Source organism: Podarcis melisellensis (genome assembly GCF_964234715.1).
Source record: "Podarcis melisellensis genome assembly, chromosome: 4".
Lineage (NCBI taxonomy): Eukaryota > Metazoa > Chordata > Lepidosauria > Squamata > Lacertidae > Podarcis > Podarcis melisellensis.
In genome coordinates, this window is record NC_138531.1 from 65,149,667 (window position 1) to 65,171,127 (window position 21,461).

General features: G+C 39.7%; 1 protein-coding gene across 3 annotated transcripts in view; it reads right to left on the bottom strand.

The window, feature by feature from the left end:
• EPHA6 (EPH receptor A6) overlaps nucleotides 1-21,461 on the bottom strand; it is a 333,490-nt gene that overhangs the window by 29,632 nt on the left and 282,397 nt on the right. For all 3 annotated transcript variants that reach the window (XM_081908393.1, XM_081908394.1, XM_081908395.1), the window contains one exon: nucleotides 7,563-7,772. In XM_081908393.1, coding sequence (XP_081764519.1) covers nucleotides 7,563-7,772 — 210 coding nt within the window. The remainder of the gene's footprint in view (nucleotides 1-7,562; nucleotides 7,773-21,461) is intronic.

The window sequence follows — 21,461 nt, forward strand, 5'->3', positions numbered from 1 at the left end:
GCTCATCAAATATATAAGGAATGAGTTTACAAAAAAGAAAAAGAAGAAAATGATTATTTTGAAAAGTGCAAGTTTGTCATAAATTCTTTAAAAAGCTAAAGCACCACATAGCACAATATCAGACAATAATGGCTGGTTGTTGAACACTATTGTATTTCCTGATGATCACTACTTTTATATAAAAAACTCCACAACCCTCTACTTGTATACAAAACCTAATTTACATAGCAAGACGTAAATTATGTATTTTTCAAAAGAGGCAAAAACAATGTTAGATGACAGCTAACAGTTATTATGTATTATAATACAATTCCAGTTCAGCCACAGAGGGGCAGTCAAAGGCAATGAATGTCATCCATTCCAAGATACCAAAAAGACAAAGTTCAGAGCAATTTTTTTTTTAGCTCACACAGGTTTCCTGCTGAGACTAGTACACACTTTGTTTCAGTATCTACAAAGTCAAATCGGTTATATCTGTGGAAGAACTGTCTGAAACAAATAGATTTAAACCTGTTGGCCACAATTCAACAGAGAGCTAGGCATACTTTAGCCCACTGAGCGTGTAAGCTGAGCAGAAAGCAAGCTGGAAGCTGGACATAGAAACATGCTTGATCTGTGTGGGGTGCTAAATTGTGATTAATAGAGCAGCAAGTTTTGTTGGGGTGTTAATGTGAGCACCTCCGTCTTGAGTTCAGGTTATATATATTTGTAAATAAAACCATATATCCTAGAGACACCACAGTTTACAATGACCTTCATTCCAAGGAAGCTGAACCCTGGGCAAGCACCATGAACCCTCACAGCTCAGAGATTGGGGTAGCATGCAACAATATTAAACACTCACAAAATAATAGAAATAAAAAATTCACAGGAGCAGAAAGAGCAACTATTTCCTCCAACCTCAACATGCCAAAATAAAAAGAGATGTTTTCAACTGATGTCTAAAGGACATAAACAAGAGGGGCAAATATATATTTGACCAGAGGGAGTTCCATAGTCATCATTGAGAAGGCCCTACAACATGCCACTACAGAATGCACAGTGGTTACAGACGGAACTATCAGCATGGCCTCCCTGACAAATGTCAGGGTATGAACCAGCTAATACTGGGAGAGGCACTCCTTCAGGTACCAGGGACCCAAGCTGTGTAGGGCCTTCTGCACCACAACTCGGCCTGGCAGCAAACAAGTCAGCTGATCCACTTCTCCCAGGAGTGGTTTATCACACTCTTACTTAGCTCTGTCAACGAGTAACTAGGAAGCTGCATTCTGTACAAGCTACAACCTCTGGATCATATTAGTTTTATTATTTATTAAATTTATATACTGTCCTTTACAGGTTTACAAGATAAAAACACAAGAATACTTAAGGTAGTAACAAACAAAAACAACAACCACCCCCACCGGCGTGGAGTGAATTGCAGTGGTCTAAATGGCTGGTTACCCGAGTGTATAGCATTGTTGTAAGGATATTCTGGTGTAGGAAAGGCTTTAGCCAGCAAACTACCCACAGCTGGAAATACGTACTTCTTGTCATCGAGGCTACCTGAGCCTTCAAAGACAATGTTGACTGAAGCAGCACCTCCTGGCTATGAACCTGTTCCTTCAGGAGGAATACAACCCCATTCAGAATTGGCTGCCTCATCAACTCCCAGACCCAGGAACCACCCACCAATAGGGCTTCCATCTTGTAAGTATTCAGCCTCAGCTTATTGGCCTTATTTACCGATTACTGCCTCTGGGAACTGGTCCAGCACCTGAACAGCCTCTCCTGATTCAGATGGAATGGAGAGATAGCGTTTTGTTCAATCATGGAATATGGGTACAGCAGAAAGAGGGAGTAATTATTTCTCTTACCTTAAAATTCAAGATAGCTGTGAGATAGCATCCCACAGTGATTTAAAAGTAAAAACAAAAGCCTAGTAATAGCATGTTTGTTAACTAATATATTAATCTGCATGCTAACATCCATAGCTTTTAATTTATTTCTATGTGTGGAAATCATGTCATCGTCATACATCTCCATAAGGCCGTGTTTAATTTTATTCAGTGATAATAAAATTCAGATTTTGGTCAATTAATCAGTATCTGGGAAACTTATATTTACCCACCTGCTTGGTAAGCCAGTTGTAATTGTTAACAATTATTTATTTTTCTCTATTGGGCTCTAGTGACAATGTCTATTATCTCTGCATGTGTCTTGGCCCGTGCGACCGAACTCCGTGAAGATAATCACTAAAATATTGACTTACTCTGCTTTATGAATTAGCATATACATTTCTCATTATTCAGCTCTATATAAAATATAGATTCTAACTTTGCTCTATAAATCTTAATATCAGGAACAAAAATTCTGCTGCTGTTCTTGTTTTTTAAATTATTCCTATGGTCAGTTTGCTTTCAGTGTTACCAGTGTGCTTACTATGTTTCTAATTCTGTGAAATCGATCATATGAATTTACTATCTCGTCAATATTGGTGTGCCAGCATTACTTATTTTTAGATATCATCTGACCCAAAGAAAGTTTGCAGGTATCAGTTACTAGATCAGGAATCAAAGATTTAAACTAAATGTGTTCCATTGCCTCAGCTTCAATTCACCATTGCCATGCATCCTGATTCGCATTCCAGCACAACTAGTCATACAAAACAACAGATGTGGTTATTAATAAATATTAATCTTTATGGTTTTCTGTGTGTTCTCATTTTTATTATTTAATGTGGGACTGAACTGTGTAGAACCAGGTACTTGGTCAAACATATTTGTGGAGGGACTTTAGTGTGAACGGCAAGCATAAGCTTGAAGAAGGTCAGCAGCAATAAGAAAAATGATTGCAGATGTTTGATATTGGTGATCAGTTTACACTATAAGTTCTGCAGGCCATTTTAGTATGCAACCCTATCAAAGGACACATACACACTACATTTTTAAAGCACATCCAAAGCATTTTTTTCCTTTCAAAGAATTCTCGTATTTAAGGTTTTCTGGGAATCGTAACTCTGTGAGGGGTAAACTACAGTGCCCAGAATTATTTGAAGGAAATAATGTGCTTTAAAGGTACATATAGTGCATACACAGCAAACGACTACTTGGTTTGGTGTTCTATACATGTGGCAGATGCTTGCAAAAGTAGTTCTGGCAGTGACAGTGGCGTAGCGTGGGTTGTCAGCACCCGGGGCAAGGCAAGTAATTCGGGCCCCCTAACCTGTGGATTTGCGCCCCTAACCCTAACCCCCAGATGTTGCGGCCGGTGCAGCCGGCCCCCCCTGCACCCCCCACGCTACGCCACTGGGCAGTGACTATATTAGTATTTATATATTCAAGCCAAATTTTTATAGAATGCTAGACAGGAAGGTTAATAATGAACATTATTCTAAATTAATATAAGTTCATCACAATAAAAATTAGTGACAGGTAAACCCAGCCTTGGAGATCATTCTGCTGCATCACAGCTGCAATCCTATTGCATTCCTATTGCATTTACCTGGAAGTAAGTCCCACTTACTTTGTGCTCTGGCCCATGGGGTCACGAAGAGTCGGACACGACTAAACGACTAAACAACAAAAGTTCCACTGAACTCAAAGGGGCTTACTAGAGTAAACAGGAATAGGATTGTACTGCACATTACATTTTCAATGCTGCAGGAAAAGACCCAGTACAGAAACTATATGGCAGGGGTGTCAAATCTGTGGCCTTCCAGATGTTGCTGATCAAAACTTGAATCATCTGTGGTCACTGGCCATGCTTCTGGGGTTGATACTAGTTGTAATTCAGAAACATCTGGAAGGCCACATATTAGCCACCCCGGCTTTATAGAAAGACTACCTGGGAAATCAGGCTAGTTGGAAAAGAAAAGGGAACATCTCATTAATGCTCACATAGAGCACACTGAAATGATGGATTTGTAAACATGTTAATCTCCTGTTAACATAAAACTGTCATTCTGAATACTTCGATGCAGCATGTGGTAGGTTGTACATTGAATTAACAAGCTTGCAAGAAAGTGCAACTGAGCTTTTGACAATGATCCAGTAGTGGCTGTTAAGTACTGATAGGAGAAATCAGGACTGCTCCCCCCAAAGCCAATTTTGGCACTTGTTCTAATGGGAATCATCAACATATGGCAGGGTAGTGGGTATGTATGAGCAACTTCTATTCTGCATGCAATATAATAGGCTACAGCTATATTCCCAATTCACAGATCCTTCTCTACTTTTTAAAGAATCATGTGAATCAGACTATGTGTTTACCATGACATGACATGCTATGTCATACATTTGGAGGAAACACATATAGATAATTTGGATAAGATACTGTATGCAAATTTAATTTTTAAAAAGCAAAAGAAATGTTTGCTGCATTATTGCACCAGAGAACACCAAGTTTCATGCCAATGTGAACCAGCCATTATTCATCTTCTTTGTAGATGAAACAAACACTGGGACAGAGGAAATTAATCTACTTCTTAGAATGCAGGAATTTTGATAAACCATGAAAGGTTCAATAACTTATATTCTCTATGTATTGATAAGAGTTTCTTTCTGTTCATAAAATAGACATGTCATTGTGTTTGTGGCTGTTGTCCTGGCAACTTCCAGTATACATTAACAGTGTTTTGATGGTGAAAAACGTATTCGTCAGTTATCTTGGATGTTTCCTTATCCATTTCTGACACACAAGTGCCACAGGTAAAATGTTACTAGCTTGTAAGTCTTTCTCTTTTGTTTTAATATTCTAAAACAAGTCTTGCCTTCAGTGATATCAGGCAGAGAATTATCTCTTATTTCCATAAAACTCAATATGAGGTCCATAAACACTTTCTGGTTTCTAAAGAAACAGAAGAAATATTAGCAGTTAACCCACCAAATGGAGCCAATGTGTATAGAAATATGACTAGAAAGATAGGCTACATCAAGTCCTTCCTTTCTCAGTTCTCAGCTGGGCTATCTCGCATCACGTCTCCTTCCTTAGATATCTGCTTTCTCTATGGTTGTTATCTTTTATTCTGCATTGGCTCCTATGGCTTTAGAAACAGCATGACAGGGGAAATGTAACATATGAAGTTTTTCCAGTTTCTGCATCTCTGTGCTGGGAAAAGTTGCCTTTCAGGCAGCTTTTTAAAGGCATGCAGCAGCCTTTTAAAAAAACAACCACAACACACCCACCCTAATGGCAGTGCTTTAAATCAAGCACTTTCTAACCTGCTCCGGAACTCTTATTAGATTAAAAACAAGTTCATAGGTTGTAATAAGCGAAAATTATGGCTTGAGAGATCTTGTGCAGTTTTTTTTTTAAAAAGGAGAAGTTATGATTACTTTCTAATTTTACACTGCTTATATGTGATTAGGCCTCTTCTGTGAGCAGATATTTGTATTTATTATAACTGAACAGGCTCTAAGGAGTTTGAAGAATGTGTGGTTGATGCAAAGCATTTAAAAACACAGCACTTGCAGCATGGCCAATATTGCAATTTAGAGGTTGCAGTTTTCAAAAACAAATAGTGTGGATTGATGATGAGAGTGACTATTAATCCTCTAGTTGATTGGGCATTTGGGGGAGGTGTCTTACAGGTAACAGTTCTCCAAACACAAAGTGTGTACACGCGCAGGCATAGAGTGCATCCGTTGCCTTCCACAGACAATTATTTTTGGACAGTGTAGACATAGGTGTCTTCATAGTGTTGGTATATTGTTCCTTTGCTGTTTTGAAAGTGCCTTTTGGTAGAACAGTTCTAAACCATCTTACATTTTACAATGTATTCTGCAGTGCCTCTTGCCTTGCCTGGAAACTTGAGGGTGCCTTCTCTGGGAACCTCCTGTTCTTTGCATACCCTGCTTGCCCAGGGCAGGCAGACCCTGAGCATATCATAGCACAAGTGCCTTGCAATAAAACAGACACTGCAGTCAGTAACTAGCCATGTGTAGCACCAGAACAGGCAGCCTTAAAGTGCCTTGCCAAAAGAAAAGAGGCATGTAGTCATGTTGCCCCCTTCGTACCTGTATTGCCTAAAAAGGTTCCCCATTGATTTCAGTGGAATCCAGATCAGATCTGAGTGCACGACAGGCATGCAGATCTGTGTTCTCTATTGAAGTAAAATAGAAAAGCCCTTGAAGGTTGGGAGAGCTGTGTAAAAGTACACAGCCCACATGCCTATAAGGAACAGGTAAATTCCCTATACTGCTGTTATGCATTTATCCCATAGAAATGAGCAAGGCTTCAGAATCTAAAACAGGGTTACAGAGCACTTTGGAATATACTGTTACAAAGCTGACACGCCAACCCCCAATCTCTGCTGAGCAGTAGCAATGTTCTAGTGGGGTTCCAGGTGCTCATCCTGGGGTCATGTTTCCGCTGAGAATCAAGATGAGGTGGAGGCTGTTGGGGCTTTACGAAATATGATTTACTCACATATTTTATTTATATCTGGATTTATATGGAGGGAGTTCAGATCTTACAGCATAGTCATCTCAAGAGAGACTTGTTCCCCACAGCAGTGCAGCACTCAAGTCCGAGGAATCTCTCCAGCCTCCCTTCAGCCAGTCTGCCAAGATGGTTCTGGTCTTCTCTTTCCCCACACACCCCTGCTTGGATCTGCCTAGGCTCAAGGATTCCTCTTGGATGCTGGTCATCAACACCTTTTGACACGTTAATACCTCTATCCCAGGTGAGGCCCTGGCCTAGAAAGGAAGCTTAGCCTGTATTTTCCCAGTGGCCTGGAATCTTCCCTTTAATACTCCAAATATTATATAGATTCTGACAGCCATTGATTTCTTGGGTTTAGGGGGTTTCCCTCCCTCAAACTTTTATCACCATGACCATTCTTGGTACTACAGTTCTAACGAAACAAATGAAATTTTCATACACAGTATAGGTATGAATTATAAACCTAGTTGCAGGTTGCTTGGGAATGCTAAAGTGAGTTTCCATTAAAATGCATCCATGACCTAGACCAGTTTTCTACAGTACTGCATGCCTTCATATAAACAAATGAAGGAACAACATTACATAAGTTATTAGGTAATATTCCAACAAATAGAACCAAGGTGAATCGAAGGGAAAATTTGAATTACCAAACTGATGCATGAACGACATCATGCTCAGATAATTCCTTATTTCCAAATTTAAAAGATATCTGAAATAAACCTAATCATGACTAAATAATGGAAGCACAAGAGTTTCACTGCTTTGTTATTGTGGTGACTCTATGATATGAAATAATAATATCTAGATAGTAAGTTTATGTAGTTCAAAAATAAAATTCCAATTATCACAGATAAATTCAGGTTATGGGGAACTCTGGCCCTAGAAAATGAAAAGAGCAAAATAAAATTGGCTAGATGGGAGTAGGGACCTTCTTCGGATGTACTTTCGTGATAAAGAAAATGGCATTTGAAACATCCCATTTTGCAGTAAAGATAACAAGTCACAAACATAGCTTAATACAAGAAGCATCCAATCTAAACATTATCGAGACAGAAGTTAAGAATTACTGTAAAAAGAAAACGAGAAATACAAATCTTGCATCAATTGTCTTTTTGTATGAGAAATAAAAAGAAACTTACACTTGTTGTATAAGCTGCTTCAGGGTCATCCTCTAATACCCGCGATAATCCAAAATCAGAGACTTTACACATGAGATTACTGTTGACCAAAATATTCCGAGCTGCCAAGTCTCTATGTACATAGCCCATATCTGAGAGGTATTTCATGCCAGAAGCAATTCCACGTAGCATGCCAACTAGCTGGATAACTGTGAAGTGGCCATCATGCTTCTGCAAGGAAGGTAGATTGTCAGCTCCAAGAACATTTACATTTTCAAGTTTAACTCAACTTTCTTCAGTTTACATTGGCAAATGCCTAACCACAATTTGCTAATCCAGGCACACCTCCCCATAAATCGTATATACTCAAGTATAAGCTGACTTTTTCAGCACATTTTTTATGCTGAAAAAGCCCCCCTCGGTTTATACTCGGGTGATGTTCCTTTTGGGCTGCTCCTTCCTCCTCCGCCTTTGCTGCTGCCACCACCACCAGGTTTGTGGTGTGGTGAACCAGCTTATACTCGAGTCAATAAGTTTTCCCAGTTTTTTGTGGTAAAATTAGGAGCCTCGGCTTATATTTGGGTCTGCTTATACTCAAGTATATATGGTAATTTATTTAATTATCCTCATTGGCTTTTGGGTCTTTGAACTTTTTTTCACATTTGTAGCATTTCCCACAATGGAGTGCCACCACTGAGATTGCCCATTCTCTGGTACCTACTTCCTACACCTAAAATGGTGGCAGTACCTTGGTGGCAGTACCTACACCTAAAATGGTGGCCCTCCATTCATGTTTGGGTAGGTACATATGGAGACAGACAGTCTTACAAGAACTGTGGTCCTAAACCGTGAAGGACTTACATCACCATTTCACTGTAATTCCTCTAGGCTTCACAGTTAAATCTGATGTGCTCCTCTTTTTAGAGCCAGACAAGGGACCAATCCACAATATTTACAGCTCGATGTCTAGCAACCAGTTCCAAAGTAATGATAGACATATCTGTTATATAAACAAGCTCTTACAAATTACACTACTATGTCTGTCAAATAAGATTGTGGTAACACATGAATGAAAATGCTATGTGCTAAATTAGTAGCTATCTCTTGCCTAATCCTGTGACAACAATCTTTAATTAAAGATGAATACTGAGGAAATTAGAGGAAAAAATCCTAAGAATAGATACACTCTTCTCCAAGGTTAGCTACTTAGAATGTCTCTATGGAAATAATGTAGAAAAGATAACCAAAATAAGAAATATTAGCTCTTCATATTACTAATCCATTTTTGGACAGAAAAGTCCTGGCTCAAGAATTGCGTTCAAAAGTACTTGAAATAACATCATGACTTTAAGATTGGATAATCAGTAAAAAAAAATTATGTTTATATCCTTTTGCCTGCAAAACCCACAATCTTATGCAGGCCACTTAACACATTACAGCAACAGATGGCAATGGTTTTTTTTTTTTTAAACTACTGGTTTAAAAATTTAAGTAACGGGTGTACATATATGTAAGCCTGGCACAATACTCTGCATTTTCTAACTTTTAGATGCAGTTAATTTTATATTTTATAATATTACAAAATATGTTTTAAGAAATAGTCTGGGGTTGCTAGCATTGGGAAGCTACAGAACCTTTACTGAAGTTGTTCTAGCACAGACTTCCTCAACCTCGGCCCTCCAGATGTTTTTGGCCTACAACTCCCATGATCCCTAGCTAGCAGGACTAGTGGCCAGGGATGATGGAAATTGTAGTCTCAAAAAATCTGGAGGGCTGAGGTTGAGGAAGCCTCTTCTAGCATATAGCATTCTGTAGATTATGCTATATGGATTGCTGAAATTCTGATTGGAAATTCGTTCTTACAAGCCACCTACCCATCAGCCCCTCTTTTTCTGAAGCTTATAAATTGAATTGTTGTGTGCTGTCTTCTAGTAATCAGCAATCAAGCCTGATTGTTATTGTGCAATTTGAAGTGTATTTCATCAATTAACTTTTCCTGCTTTTGATGTTATGTGACTTCATTCTCATGTTTGATATCATTTGTGTATGTGATATATATATATATATATATGCAGGTTTTGGTGTCCTCGGGTGTCTTCCCGTGTAAAAGTTGGGGTGTCTAGGCGACGTTTCGACGAGGTCTCACTCGTCATCTTCAGGCTGGTGCTTTCGGCTTCTTGTTACTGGAACAGAGCAGGATCTCAGTGTTTGAGTTCCTATAAATACTGTTGAGGGGGTGTGGTGTATAGCCTCCAATGTTCTGGGCAGAGAGGAAGTTCCCAGGCTAGTGTGCCTTTTCTTCTTTTGTTCCTTAATTACTTGAGGGATATCTTGAGTGATTTCTTGAGTGATATCCTGAGTACCACTTAGGTGGGTCATTAGGTGTGGATTAGTTGCTAAAGTCTTTGTGTCTTGACCTCACTCAAGAAATCACTCAAGATATCCCTCAAGTAATTAAGGAACAAAAGAAGAAAAGGCACACTAGCCTGGGAACTTCCTCTCTGCCCAGAACATTGGAGGCTATACACCACACCCCCTCAACAGTATTTATAGGAACTCAAACACTGAGATCCTGCTCTGTTCCAGTAACAAGAAGCCGAAAGCACCAGCCTGAAGATGACGAGTGAGACCTCGTCGAAACGTCGCCTAGACACCCCAACTTTTACACGGGAAGACACCCGAGGACACCAAAACCTGCATTCCTGTACCCGTGAAAATCTACGAAAGCAAATATATATATATATATATATATATATATATATATATATATATATATATATATATAAAATACCAATTTGTTACTCTAATTATGTGGTGGGGAACCTGTTGCTCTCCATGAGTTGTTGCACTATAATTCACATCATCTCTGATTATTGACCATAGCTGCCCCATCCTTGCTCTAGGGCAGGGGTGTCCAAACTTTTTTCAAAGAGGGCCAGATTTGATGAAGTGAAGGGCTGTGGGGGCCGACCAAAGTGCCGACCAAAGGGGCTCTCTCCTTCTGCCTCCTTTTTCTATCCTGTTTGAAAGGCAGGTTACAGCTCTGAGAGGAACATTTACCATGTGATTTCAGAAATCCAACAAAAGTTATGGAAAAAATGTGAACAATCCATAATGGAAATACGAAGAGGTTTTTTTTGTCAGGAATGAGGGAAGTGGCTCCTAGTGCAACCCTAAGCACATCTACTATGGAGTAATTGGGACACAATGAGACTTCTGAGTAAAGGTTCGTATGATTTTGCTGTAAGTTAAAATACATATTTTGAAGACCATGGTGGCTATTCAACTAAGTCATAGGCACAATGTCACCAACAGAAACATATTTCATACATAAATTATTGGAGGACAAATGCACAGGTTAATAAGGAAGAGAGAGAATACACTTTCTGAAGTTTCTGTAATATACCCAGCAGCTGAAACACTTCTCCTTCCCATTTAAGATGGTTGGCAAGGGAACTTAAAGTGACTCACAGTATGAAGACTCAGGAGTGTAGACAGTTTAAACAGCAATTTTAACACAGTAGGCATTTTTCTTTCACTTGAACAAATAATAATTCTTCAGATCTTACTACTGACTTCTTAACTACAGTTTCAGACATGCCAATAACAAGTAGTTCAAATTAATTACTTAATTAATTAATAACAAATAGTTCAAATTAATTACTTGGCATGGTGCAAATATTTTTATTTCTTATTTTTGTTTATTTAAACAATTTATATATTGCTTAACTACTATGGCTTCCAAGTGGTGTACAAGAGATAAAATACAGAAAAGGTAAAAATCGGCTAAAACTGTAAAACCAGTCTTCTACTCAAATGGCTGCTGGAATTAAAAAATGGCATGTTTTCATTTAGTCAATGCAGCTGCTTTAATCCAATGTGCAAGTAAATTTACGTCTTGTGATGCTTCTCTATTTTTTCTCCCTGCATCAGGACCATATGCAGGTCTCACTGGGTCTCCAGGTCCTTTCTGGTATAAAGTTGAATTCCAGGAAGTAAAAGTTATTGAATTTTACATTTTGATATTAAAAAAATGCAACATGGATATAATTTAGGAAGGGTATCATTGTCTGTCATTACTGAAAATCTCTATTTATATCATTTTTGAGCTGCAAACAAACTTACAATTCATATGCTGCTTTTAGGCCCAAAATGGCTTCTAATAAAATCAATTTAAATACAAAAAAAGAAGCAGAACCAGCTTGATCCACAGGGGAGTTAGGCATTTTAAACTAAAAACTGAAGTGAAATTATGGGAAAGGTGGTAGCTCAGTTGGTATGGGTAGCACTGAGCTAGATGGACCAATAAGGCATTTTCCTAGGTTCCTAAAGAAAAAAGGTCTTGCCTAAAGCTTGCCTAAAGTGAGAGGGAGTGAGCTGCACAATCTGTTAATACAACAGAAGGGCCTGTTTCCAAGCCTATGGGGGTGCAGTTGAGATATTGTGCATAGAGAGTGGCAGATTTCCTGATCCATAACCATTGAGGCCTTGGCAGTTAAGAACCAGCACTTTAAATGAGTCTGGAAATGAACTGGAAGCCAATGGAGATGAAACAAAATCATAATAGTATGCTCTGAAAAACGGGCTTTAGATTTCAATGGAGCCATTGCATTTTGCACCAGCTAACATTTTCAGACACTTTTAATAGTAGCCCCATGTGTTCCAGTGATCCAGTCTAGGTGTGACTGAGACATATGTGGTAGTCAGATCTGTTTTATCCAAGAAGGGGAGCAGCTGCCATATTAATTGAAACTGTGCAAAAGCATTCCTGGCCACAGCTGCTACGTCAGCATTCCAAAGCAAAGCCAGTCCCAGGAATAAACTCAGTGTGTGCAGGGACAAGACAGAGCTACGAAAGAGATTACTGGCCAACTGGACATAGTATAGGGTTGAACAGCAACCTCCCTTCCCCAGCACTGCCTCATGGGATACGCATGTCAGATAGGAATGAGGATACAGAAAGAATTACAGAAATGTGTCCTTCAACTTAAGAAAATTCAGACTGCTTCTTGTCTTTTCTTGACCGTAGCAAGACAGTCATAATTTAGTAATATATTTCTAAACAAGTACTTTAAAATGTTCTTTGCCACATTCTTGTCACTCCAAACCTCTATGATTATTGCTACTGCATAACATTTGAAATATATCTTTTCCCCATCTTCAAGTACTTCAGCATTTCACACTTGCCTATAGCGTGTGATTTTATCCTGTCCTTATTCCATATGTTCTGTTTCCAAGTGATGCCTTTATTTCTCACACACTTGACTTTCCAGATCATGTCATGCTACACCCACACTAATCCGTAAACAACGTAGTCTGCAAGCTTCTCAGTACTGTTTTCTGTGCTACCTTTATTCCCTCAATATCTTTCAATAGTGCAGTTTTCCTTTTGGCTGTTTTTGCGTCAAATAATTATCTGTACCACGCTCAAAGGCCACATTTGCTCTGCTTGGGGGCCGGGACAATATTTTCTCTCTCTCACACAGGTGTAGTTTGGCCCTAAACTGTGACTATAAATTGCCTTCAAGGGGCATTTCCCCACTAATAAAAATACTAGTGTTGACTTCAGAACAAGGTTTAATAAATGTGGTCAAGAGCTGACTTCCAGACTAGATAAAGGAAAGGTTGTGTATTCTTACAGAAGCTGGCAGAGAAGACAACTGTCAAATGTCTTGGCTGTGGAGTTATTACTGAGCATGTATCTACAACAGGCATGTCCAACAGGTAGATTGCGATCTACCCGTAGATCGTGGGGGTGTTCCAGGTAGATCGCAGGATCTCTGGGATGCTCCTGATCGATCCCCCTGAAAAGCTCAACAACTCTGGGGCACCCTCCCCAAAAGATCAACATGACCACCCCTTCCCCCAAAAAATATCTCTTGGCAATGACAATGGGTAGATCACTGCCAGTTTTTTTATAATGGGAGTAGATCACTGTCCCTTGGGAGTTGGACGTGCCTGATTTACAAATACAAGTTAATTGAACTGTACAAAGCCCCCAAAAAATATTCTGCAGCAGGGTTCCAACAGCTCAGTAGCAGAGCATCTGCATGAAAAAAGGTCCCTGATTCAATCCTAGGCATCTTCAAGTAGGGTGGGGCATGTTCCCTGTCTGAAATACTAGAAAGCAGCTACCAGACAGTACAGTGGTACCTCGGGTTAAGTACTTAATTCGTTCCGGAAGTCTGTTCTTAACCTGAAACTGTTCTTAACCTGAAGCACCACTTTAGCTAATGGGGCCTCCTGCTGCCGCCGCGCCGCCGGAGCACAATTTCTGTTCTTATCCTTAAACAAAGTTCTTAACCTGAAGCACTATTTTTGGTTTGTGAAGTTTGTAACCTGAAGCGTATGTAACCTGAAGCGTATGTAACCCGAGGTACCACTGGGTTCTGCAAATCATGCATGGTGATAAACAGTAAATGAAGCTGTGGTGTCCCAACTACTGGAAATCTTATTCAGCAAACTATGTGTGTTCAGATGTTTCATATCTATGAAGCCATAAGGGCTAGAATCTTGCTTTTTTTAAAAAGTAAGAAGTCCAGGATTCTTGGGCAGCTGAATTCTGTCCCTGCTGCCACATTCTGAATCCCCTCTACACATCTCCACATACATCATACACACAGCCCTAATTTAAAACCACTTTAAAAAGACAGGTGCCACAATTTATTAGGCTTCAACTACCACAGGCCTTGATTGTCTCACAGCCCTACATCCCGATGTTCCTCAGACATCAACTGTGATCCCGTAACAACTCATACAGCTTTTCTTCATATACTTGACTCTCTATGCAAATAAACTCAGAATAGATACACATTTTGATATAGATATCCTCTGGCAATTACCTCTTCTTTTTTGTTTTATTTGTCTCAAGAGGGAAGATGCAATTTCCCCCAAGTATTTAAGTGACTCAGGGTTGTTATCTAGGGCTTATTCTGACTCTCAGGGGTTAACACAAGAAGTACTTTTGATACAATTCCCAGTTGGCTGCTGAGGATGTTTATCAGCCTCTGTAACAATTCAAACCAGAGTGAATTTATCCAGAGCACTGTTCCATCAAATTCTAAACAGTCTTTAATAGCTTTGCCAAATAAACTATCCTTGACAGCCAAAAGTATATCTAATGCCTGGCTGGTTGCACATTTATGCTGCCCATCCAATGCACATGAGAGAAATTGTTTTATATTCAGCATCTGATGCCGTTTGCAAAACTTGACTCAAGAAATATTCCAGTCCAGTTACAGAACACTGCATAAAGTATTATGGGTAACAAATCAAGCTTCCCCAGTGGAAGCTGTTCCTTCTGCAGCAGAACTTTGCTCTTAAAGTGTTCCAGAGAAGAAACCATTTTACACCCAAAAAACAAAATCTGACTCAGACCTGCAAGTCCCACTTCAATCTTTAATTATAGAAAATCAGAGGTGCATAACGTTCACACTTCTGCAGCCTATGCTTTGATTTATGTATTCATTGCCTTTAATGGTGAGAACTGAACCATGGGTGTGGGGAACAAAGTTTCTTGCAGAATAACATAATGGAACATAAAGATATGAATACTGATACTTAACTGACACCAATCCCTTTTTAATTATGAAAATACCTGGGCAAGTTCATACCTTTGCTTAGGATACATTTGGAATGGTTAATTAAGATGTTATTGGGAATATTTTATTTATTCAATGTACCCTTCTACACAAGGTGGTACAATTATCAACTGGATCACTTGAGGCGGCAGGTGGGGCAATTTTTAAAATATTTACCCATATAAAAAACTCCTTGTAGGGCAACACCTACTCATCAGGGGAAAGGATTTTCATGTATCCTCTCTGCCTGATGTGCTAGTTTCCTACATAAAGGAAGTTTTTATGTGTTCATTAAAAAATATGAAGTCCTACCAGCAGAGTCTGAAGCAATGCAGCCCAAAATTCTACCACTTGATGTGGATATGTAGGGCAGCTTTCTGTGCATTCAAAATATGGTGGTGTAGGAATGCCTTGAAATATTAGGGGAAGATGAAAAGTTTTGTGTCATGTTTCCAGGAGGCTATTACAGAGGGAGGGATGGGACAGCAGTGCTTTCCCACTGACTCTGCTGGAAACAGACCAAACCAAACACCGCTCAATTCCACCAGGGTCACCTCCTGCCCACTTCTCATCTAGCAGCAGCCATCCCACCAGTTCAGCTAAAAGACCACTAACCTTTGCCTCTTTCTCTCCTTGAACTCTTATCATTCCTGCTGGTCACTATAAGAACATTGCCACTAAGTGCCTGTCCACACTTCCACTTGTTCCATGCCTAGAAAGAATGGCTCTAAGAGGTTTTCCACTTGTTCTAGACACAGATCAGAGTGGTTTTTCATTTGTCCCAACACCTTCCCCGAGAAAATCCACTGTTGATCGCTGAGTTAGATGAAACGTAAATCTGCAGAAAAACTGATTGGTGTTTGTTCCAATTCAGTGGTAAACAGCAGGTTTATCTGGGGGAAAGTTGAGGGAAAAGCAAATGTGTGGATGGGCCCCAGTAAATAGTGCCTGTCACATTCTCAGCCCCTTTTCCTTTTGTATCATGCCATTTAGACCGTGAGCTGAAGGCAGGTATTGTCTGATTCCTCTTCTGGAAGCCTTTTTGTCAACTTGAAGGATGGGGTGAAAATATTGTAAATATAAATAAGCAAACAGTGGGAGTAACCCATGCTATGGCTCATCCCTTGACCACTTGCCAGACGAGTGATGCACGAGCCCTAGTGTAGGCTTTTCTCATGTGCCGTGACTCCTGGAGTTGTAATGTTGCTCCAGAGCTGTGGGAAGAACCACTGCTGCCATTGTGCCCACACCACAGGATAATATTAGAAGGAATCCACACAAAACAGAGATAGAAGAAGCTGCATCCCTGCTCATGTGCAGAAAGGAATGTTGTCTACATGTCAACAGGGCTGTCTCTGCTTCAGGAAGACCAGGAGAGAGCTCATATATTACTCTCTAAGCTATAAACTTGCACAGTGTTCAAACTGATCACTACACAGAACATGTTAAAGTTAGGACAAAACAACAAAAAGTGTCATTGACCTGCACAAATGTATATTGAGTCTCAGTATCTACAACAAAGTGTTTGACTGGAGCTTTTTAAAAAAGGATGATGGTAGAACACCCTTACCCACTGCACATCCTGAAATAGCTGTGTAGCAAATTTCCAAAGGCTGAAAGGCTGCTGGACCAAGTTTTTGTACATGTTTTTCAAACAAATACTTTTTCCGTAACAGTTTGATTTCCAGACTCTGCTGATTCAATCAGGCCTCCAGCCTGGACTGGCACCATTAAAGAAAAGACCAATCAATACTTTGCTCAGTACAATAGCAACTGCGGTAGAGAATTTACTTTTCCCAGAACATCCAGACCTACTCTATAGAGTTAAAGAACATCTAAACTAGGCTTACCTGCACAGCTTGTGACCAATAAAGCCAACCAGCTGTGTATTGTTGCTCCCCTCCTGCCTTCTAGTTTAGTCCTCTACCTGGGACTGAAAAACAAGAGTATTGGCAAACAACTAGCATGCTGACCCTGGCTTGTGTTATGACATTTAACTTATGCCATGTGATAGTGCCTGCATTTGGGGTTTTAAATCACGCATGAGAGAGAGCATACTATCCGCACTTATTTTAACTAAATTTTGCATTATGGTTCCTAGCACGAGGAAGTAGGCTTTCGTCTTATATTTGGATACAATTGGAAAACTTTCTGAATCATGATACTGAACCTTTAAAAACTGCAATGACTATAACAATTGATCTTCTGGTTTCTTAGAATTCCTGAGCAATGCCAAGTAGAAAGTTGCTAGTATGAAATAAAAGCAATGTCACAAAAATTGTGTGTACTTTCTTTGTGCCCTGTCTTAGTTAATCTCCCCATTAAAGCACTAAACATAGCAGTTGAAACCAGTGTAACAGCAGGTCTCCTCCTAGTGATTGCTAATGGATGACTATTGTTAACGTGAATGCTTTAAATAAGAATGTTAACGAAGTCTTTAGTTTTCCCTACAAACATACAGAGCTAAGCTACATGTGAATGCAGTTCCATCAAATGTCATGCTATGGTACCTGCTTCACTCGAAACTGCTTAATGTGGGAGCAAGTCCACCACAGGTGGAAGCAGGATAAGTTTACTGCATGTTGGTAAGTACAGAGGTACCTCGGGTTATAAACACCTCAGGTTACAAACACTTTGGGTTACAGAGTCCGCTAAGCCGGAAGTAGTACCTTGGGTTAAGAACTTTACCTCAGAATGAGAATAGAAATTGTGCGGCGGCAGTGATACAGTGGCAGCGGGAGGCCCCATTAGCTAAAGTGGTACCTCAGGTTAAGAACGGTTTCAGGTTAATAATGGACCTTCAGAACGAATTATTACCACTGTAATAATGTTTTAATGTTCTGACTTAGTATAATTGGATATATATGCCACATATGGTTTACTCCTATATGTGAATTGAATTAAATAGGACTTTCCCAGCCACTTTTACCTATTTCTTCCTTTAGGTCCTGATTTATTGACTATTGTTTGGCCAACAGCAGTCCCAGGGTTTGGCTGCCTATATTGGGACCAAGCCCCTCCCACCTGGTCTAGCCGGATTGGCCAGGATTCAAAAATAAGCCAATGGTGAGAAAGCCCATCAATCTTCAGTTGCCGGCCTAGGAATTCCCCACGACTGGCCACCTAGCGCCCACCCCCGGCATTGCTCCTCGGGGGGGGGGAGCCCACAGTGGGCCACAACAGTTGCCCACCCTGTGACTGGGTAAGCTGCCATTTAGTATAATTGTGGCAATACGCCTTTAATCAATGAGAAGCCAGCTGGTGCAGAATTCGGCAGGCAGATTATTCACCTGGGCAAGAGAGTTTGAGCTGTGGTATGCCCTGAGATCTACAGATTCTACACATTTAATAAATAATAATATAAGAGACATGTCCTTTGTAACAACTCTGTTGTTTATAATTGTTAGCTGAAAACACAGTTATCTCTAGTAGTGTAAGAGACACTGTAATGTGAAACATCACAAACTGGCAAAGCTTATCAAATACAGGAGATAGAGAATAATCCTGAAGCAACAAGTAAAAAATGTTTAAGATAACTGTTAAGAAAATATTATCTCAGAGGGATAGTGATCTACCAGAATACGAATTTGGAGAGGAAGTATTTGTCAAATCACTATTCAGGTCCCTCATGTAACAGGAACAGATGTATGCAAAATAAGTAAAACAAGTAAATAAAATGGGGAGGTTTCGTTCCGCAGTGGAAGAAGCCGATTGGGTGCCTGGGGCGGGGCCAGTTGTCCACGGGGGCACCGAGGAGTCTGCCTGCCTCCTTCCACTCAGCTGCCCTACAGCTGAGGGGGAGGCAACGGGTGGATTGTTTGGGGCACAGTGGAGCCTGCGGGCGCTCATGCCACCATGTCACTCCCAGGAGAAACGTGTGGCTTGGGTGCGCTGCAGGCCCCACGGTGAGTGCCGCCCACCATTTTGTCACCCCCTCAGTGGGACACCCGAGGCAGCCCACACCTACCACACCCCCTTGCTATGCCCCTGGTTTCATTTTACAACTTTGTTGCAAAGTCTGCTAAAGATGGCATGTGTGCATGCTGCATGAGAGTGAGAGAGCGAGCAAGAATGAGAACAAGCTCATTTTTAGCATCTTTTACAGCAGACAAATAAAGATGGGAGCTATTAAACTTTGCAGTGTCATGTGGGTCTCCTCCACCCAAAATGAACTCTGACTGGAGAGGATATGTTAGATGGATTTATAGCACACACTTTATGACTTCATTTTATGGAACTCTCGTCTCCTTTCCCAACATTATTTAACATGAGCTTCTGCTGCAGCATCTAACCTCTAACTGACAGAAAGGATAAGGTTAATGGCAAGGCTGTACTGGGAATTATATAATGGCTGCTTCTTCAAAGAGCAATATATCCTGACATTTCTTTCCCACAGAAAATATTTTTCACTTCCCTCCCTTGGCCTATTTTGGACTTGCCTTTAGGAATTTAAGTTTGGTAATACGTTTTGGTCTTTTACTCTGCTTTATTGTCTTTTGTTAATGTACTACAGAAATGAAACAAAACTTATTATGGTGCTTTACCCTACTAACGTCTGAAGTACATGTCAACAATAAAAGGAGTACTTTCTGCAACAATCTGTTATTTTACCCAAATGCAATATAGGTTCTCTGGATTTATACCTTGATATAAAACAGTCGTAGTGTCCCTTTAAAAACCAGAACACGCTGTACAGAAATAGTAGTTAAACATTAGTAATACAATTCATAAAGTGACAGAACGTTTGCTTTTTTATTAATTTGCACAAAAATAATTAGAAATATTGAGACTTCAGATTTTTTGTATGATATAGTAGTAGTATAGTACAGAGGGGGTTACTGTTTTGTTGCTTCTGTTTTGGCTATTTATTAGTGCTTTTATCTTGAGTTTTTACCTTGTGGACTGATCTGAGATCTTTTGATGGATGGCAGTTTATAAATCTAATAAATAATAATAATGATATATGCAGTACATATCTTTTGTTTTAAATACTAAAATCAGATAATATCATAATCTAGAAGAATGCAAAAAAGCTAAGCTGTGTTGCCAGGTCACCTCCATTTTGTCCCCATGTTTCCATTTTCGATATCTATCTTTTCTGTAACTACCTAGCTGCAAGATCTAGTACTGTAGTGACTAAGGCATTAAGCAAAGGATGTGATTGTAAGACAGTTATATTAAAACATTTAGTAATCCTTTTATTGGCTGCCACACACTTGCCATTGTACAGAAATGGAAAACGCCATAGGGCAGCTGTAGCAGCACAACCAGAAGTCTTCATCTGCCTCATCTGCAATAAAACATATATCTCCCATATTGGTTTCTACAGCCACAGCAGGCGCTGTAACTTCCATTGCCTCCTGAGACAGATGGGTGCCAACAACAACTCGAACCTTATGCCTTGGTATGAGTGCTTGAAATATTGCTGCTCTGGAAAACATACCCTCTGTGTTTGCCCATTGCAAGGCATAGCTACCCCAGATACTTTTTATGCTGTCTAGGGCAATTTGGTTTTGTGCAAGAACTAACACCACTTACAACAGCAACCTATACCATCTTCCAGTGTGATCTGAGTTAACTTTTATTTTGTCCCAGGATACAATATGCGATGTAGACCATCCTTTGTCCCTATGATTCCCCCTCCTTTTATTTGTGTAATGCTGTTTAAAAAGAATACTCTTCCTTTGGGTTAGGACATACTAAGATACACCAAAAATATTTGGAACATACAATCCAGTTAGGCAACTCTGTGCAAATGGCTTTCTTGGCCATAGTGAGTTGGACTATGGAATATTGATGCTTCAGTGAAATATAAGGCTGGTTCACACAAGCAACATCAAATGACAAACTGCATGTAGGAACTATCATAAATTTAACACTTTAGATAAAGTTTTCATATCACCAAACAACACTTCGAACACAACACTTTTCTTGAGGCTAGTCCACACATTTAGCTGCCATTTCTCAATGACTAATCATATGATGTACACACATGTGTGAAACAACCCATTATTTATAACCACCTTTATACCTAAACACTTTGTAAACACATCTGTCCATAATGCTAGTAAAAATCATTTGTGTCATGATGTGGCAACTGATAACATCATATATATGTCATTCCATAGGCCTAGATGTTGGTATGTCTTGTTATAAACACAGATCCAGTTACAGATAGGTAGCCGTGTTGGTCTGCCATAGTCAAAACAAAAAAAATTCCTTCCAGTAGCACCTTAAAGACCAACTAAGTTAGTTCTTGGTATGAGCTTTCGTGTGCATGGACACTTCTTCAGATACCATTTTTTTTGTTTTAATTTTGTTTTTATTTTTTTTGTTATAA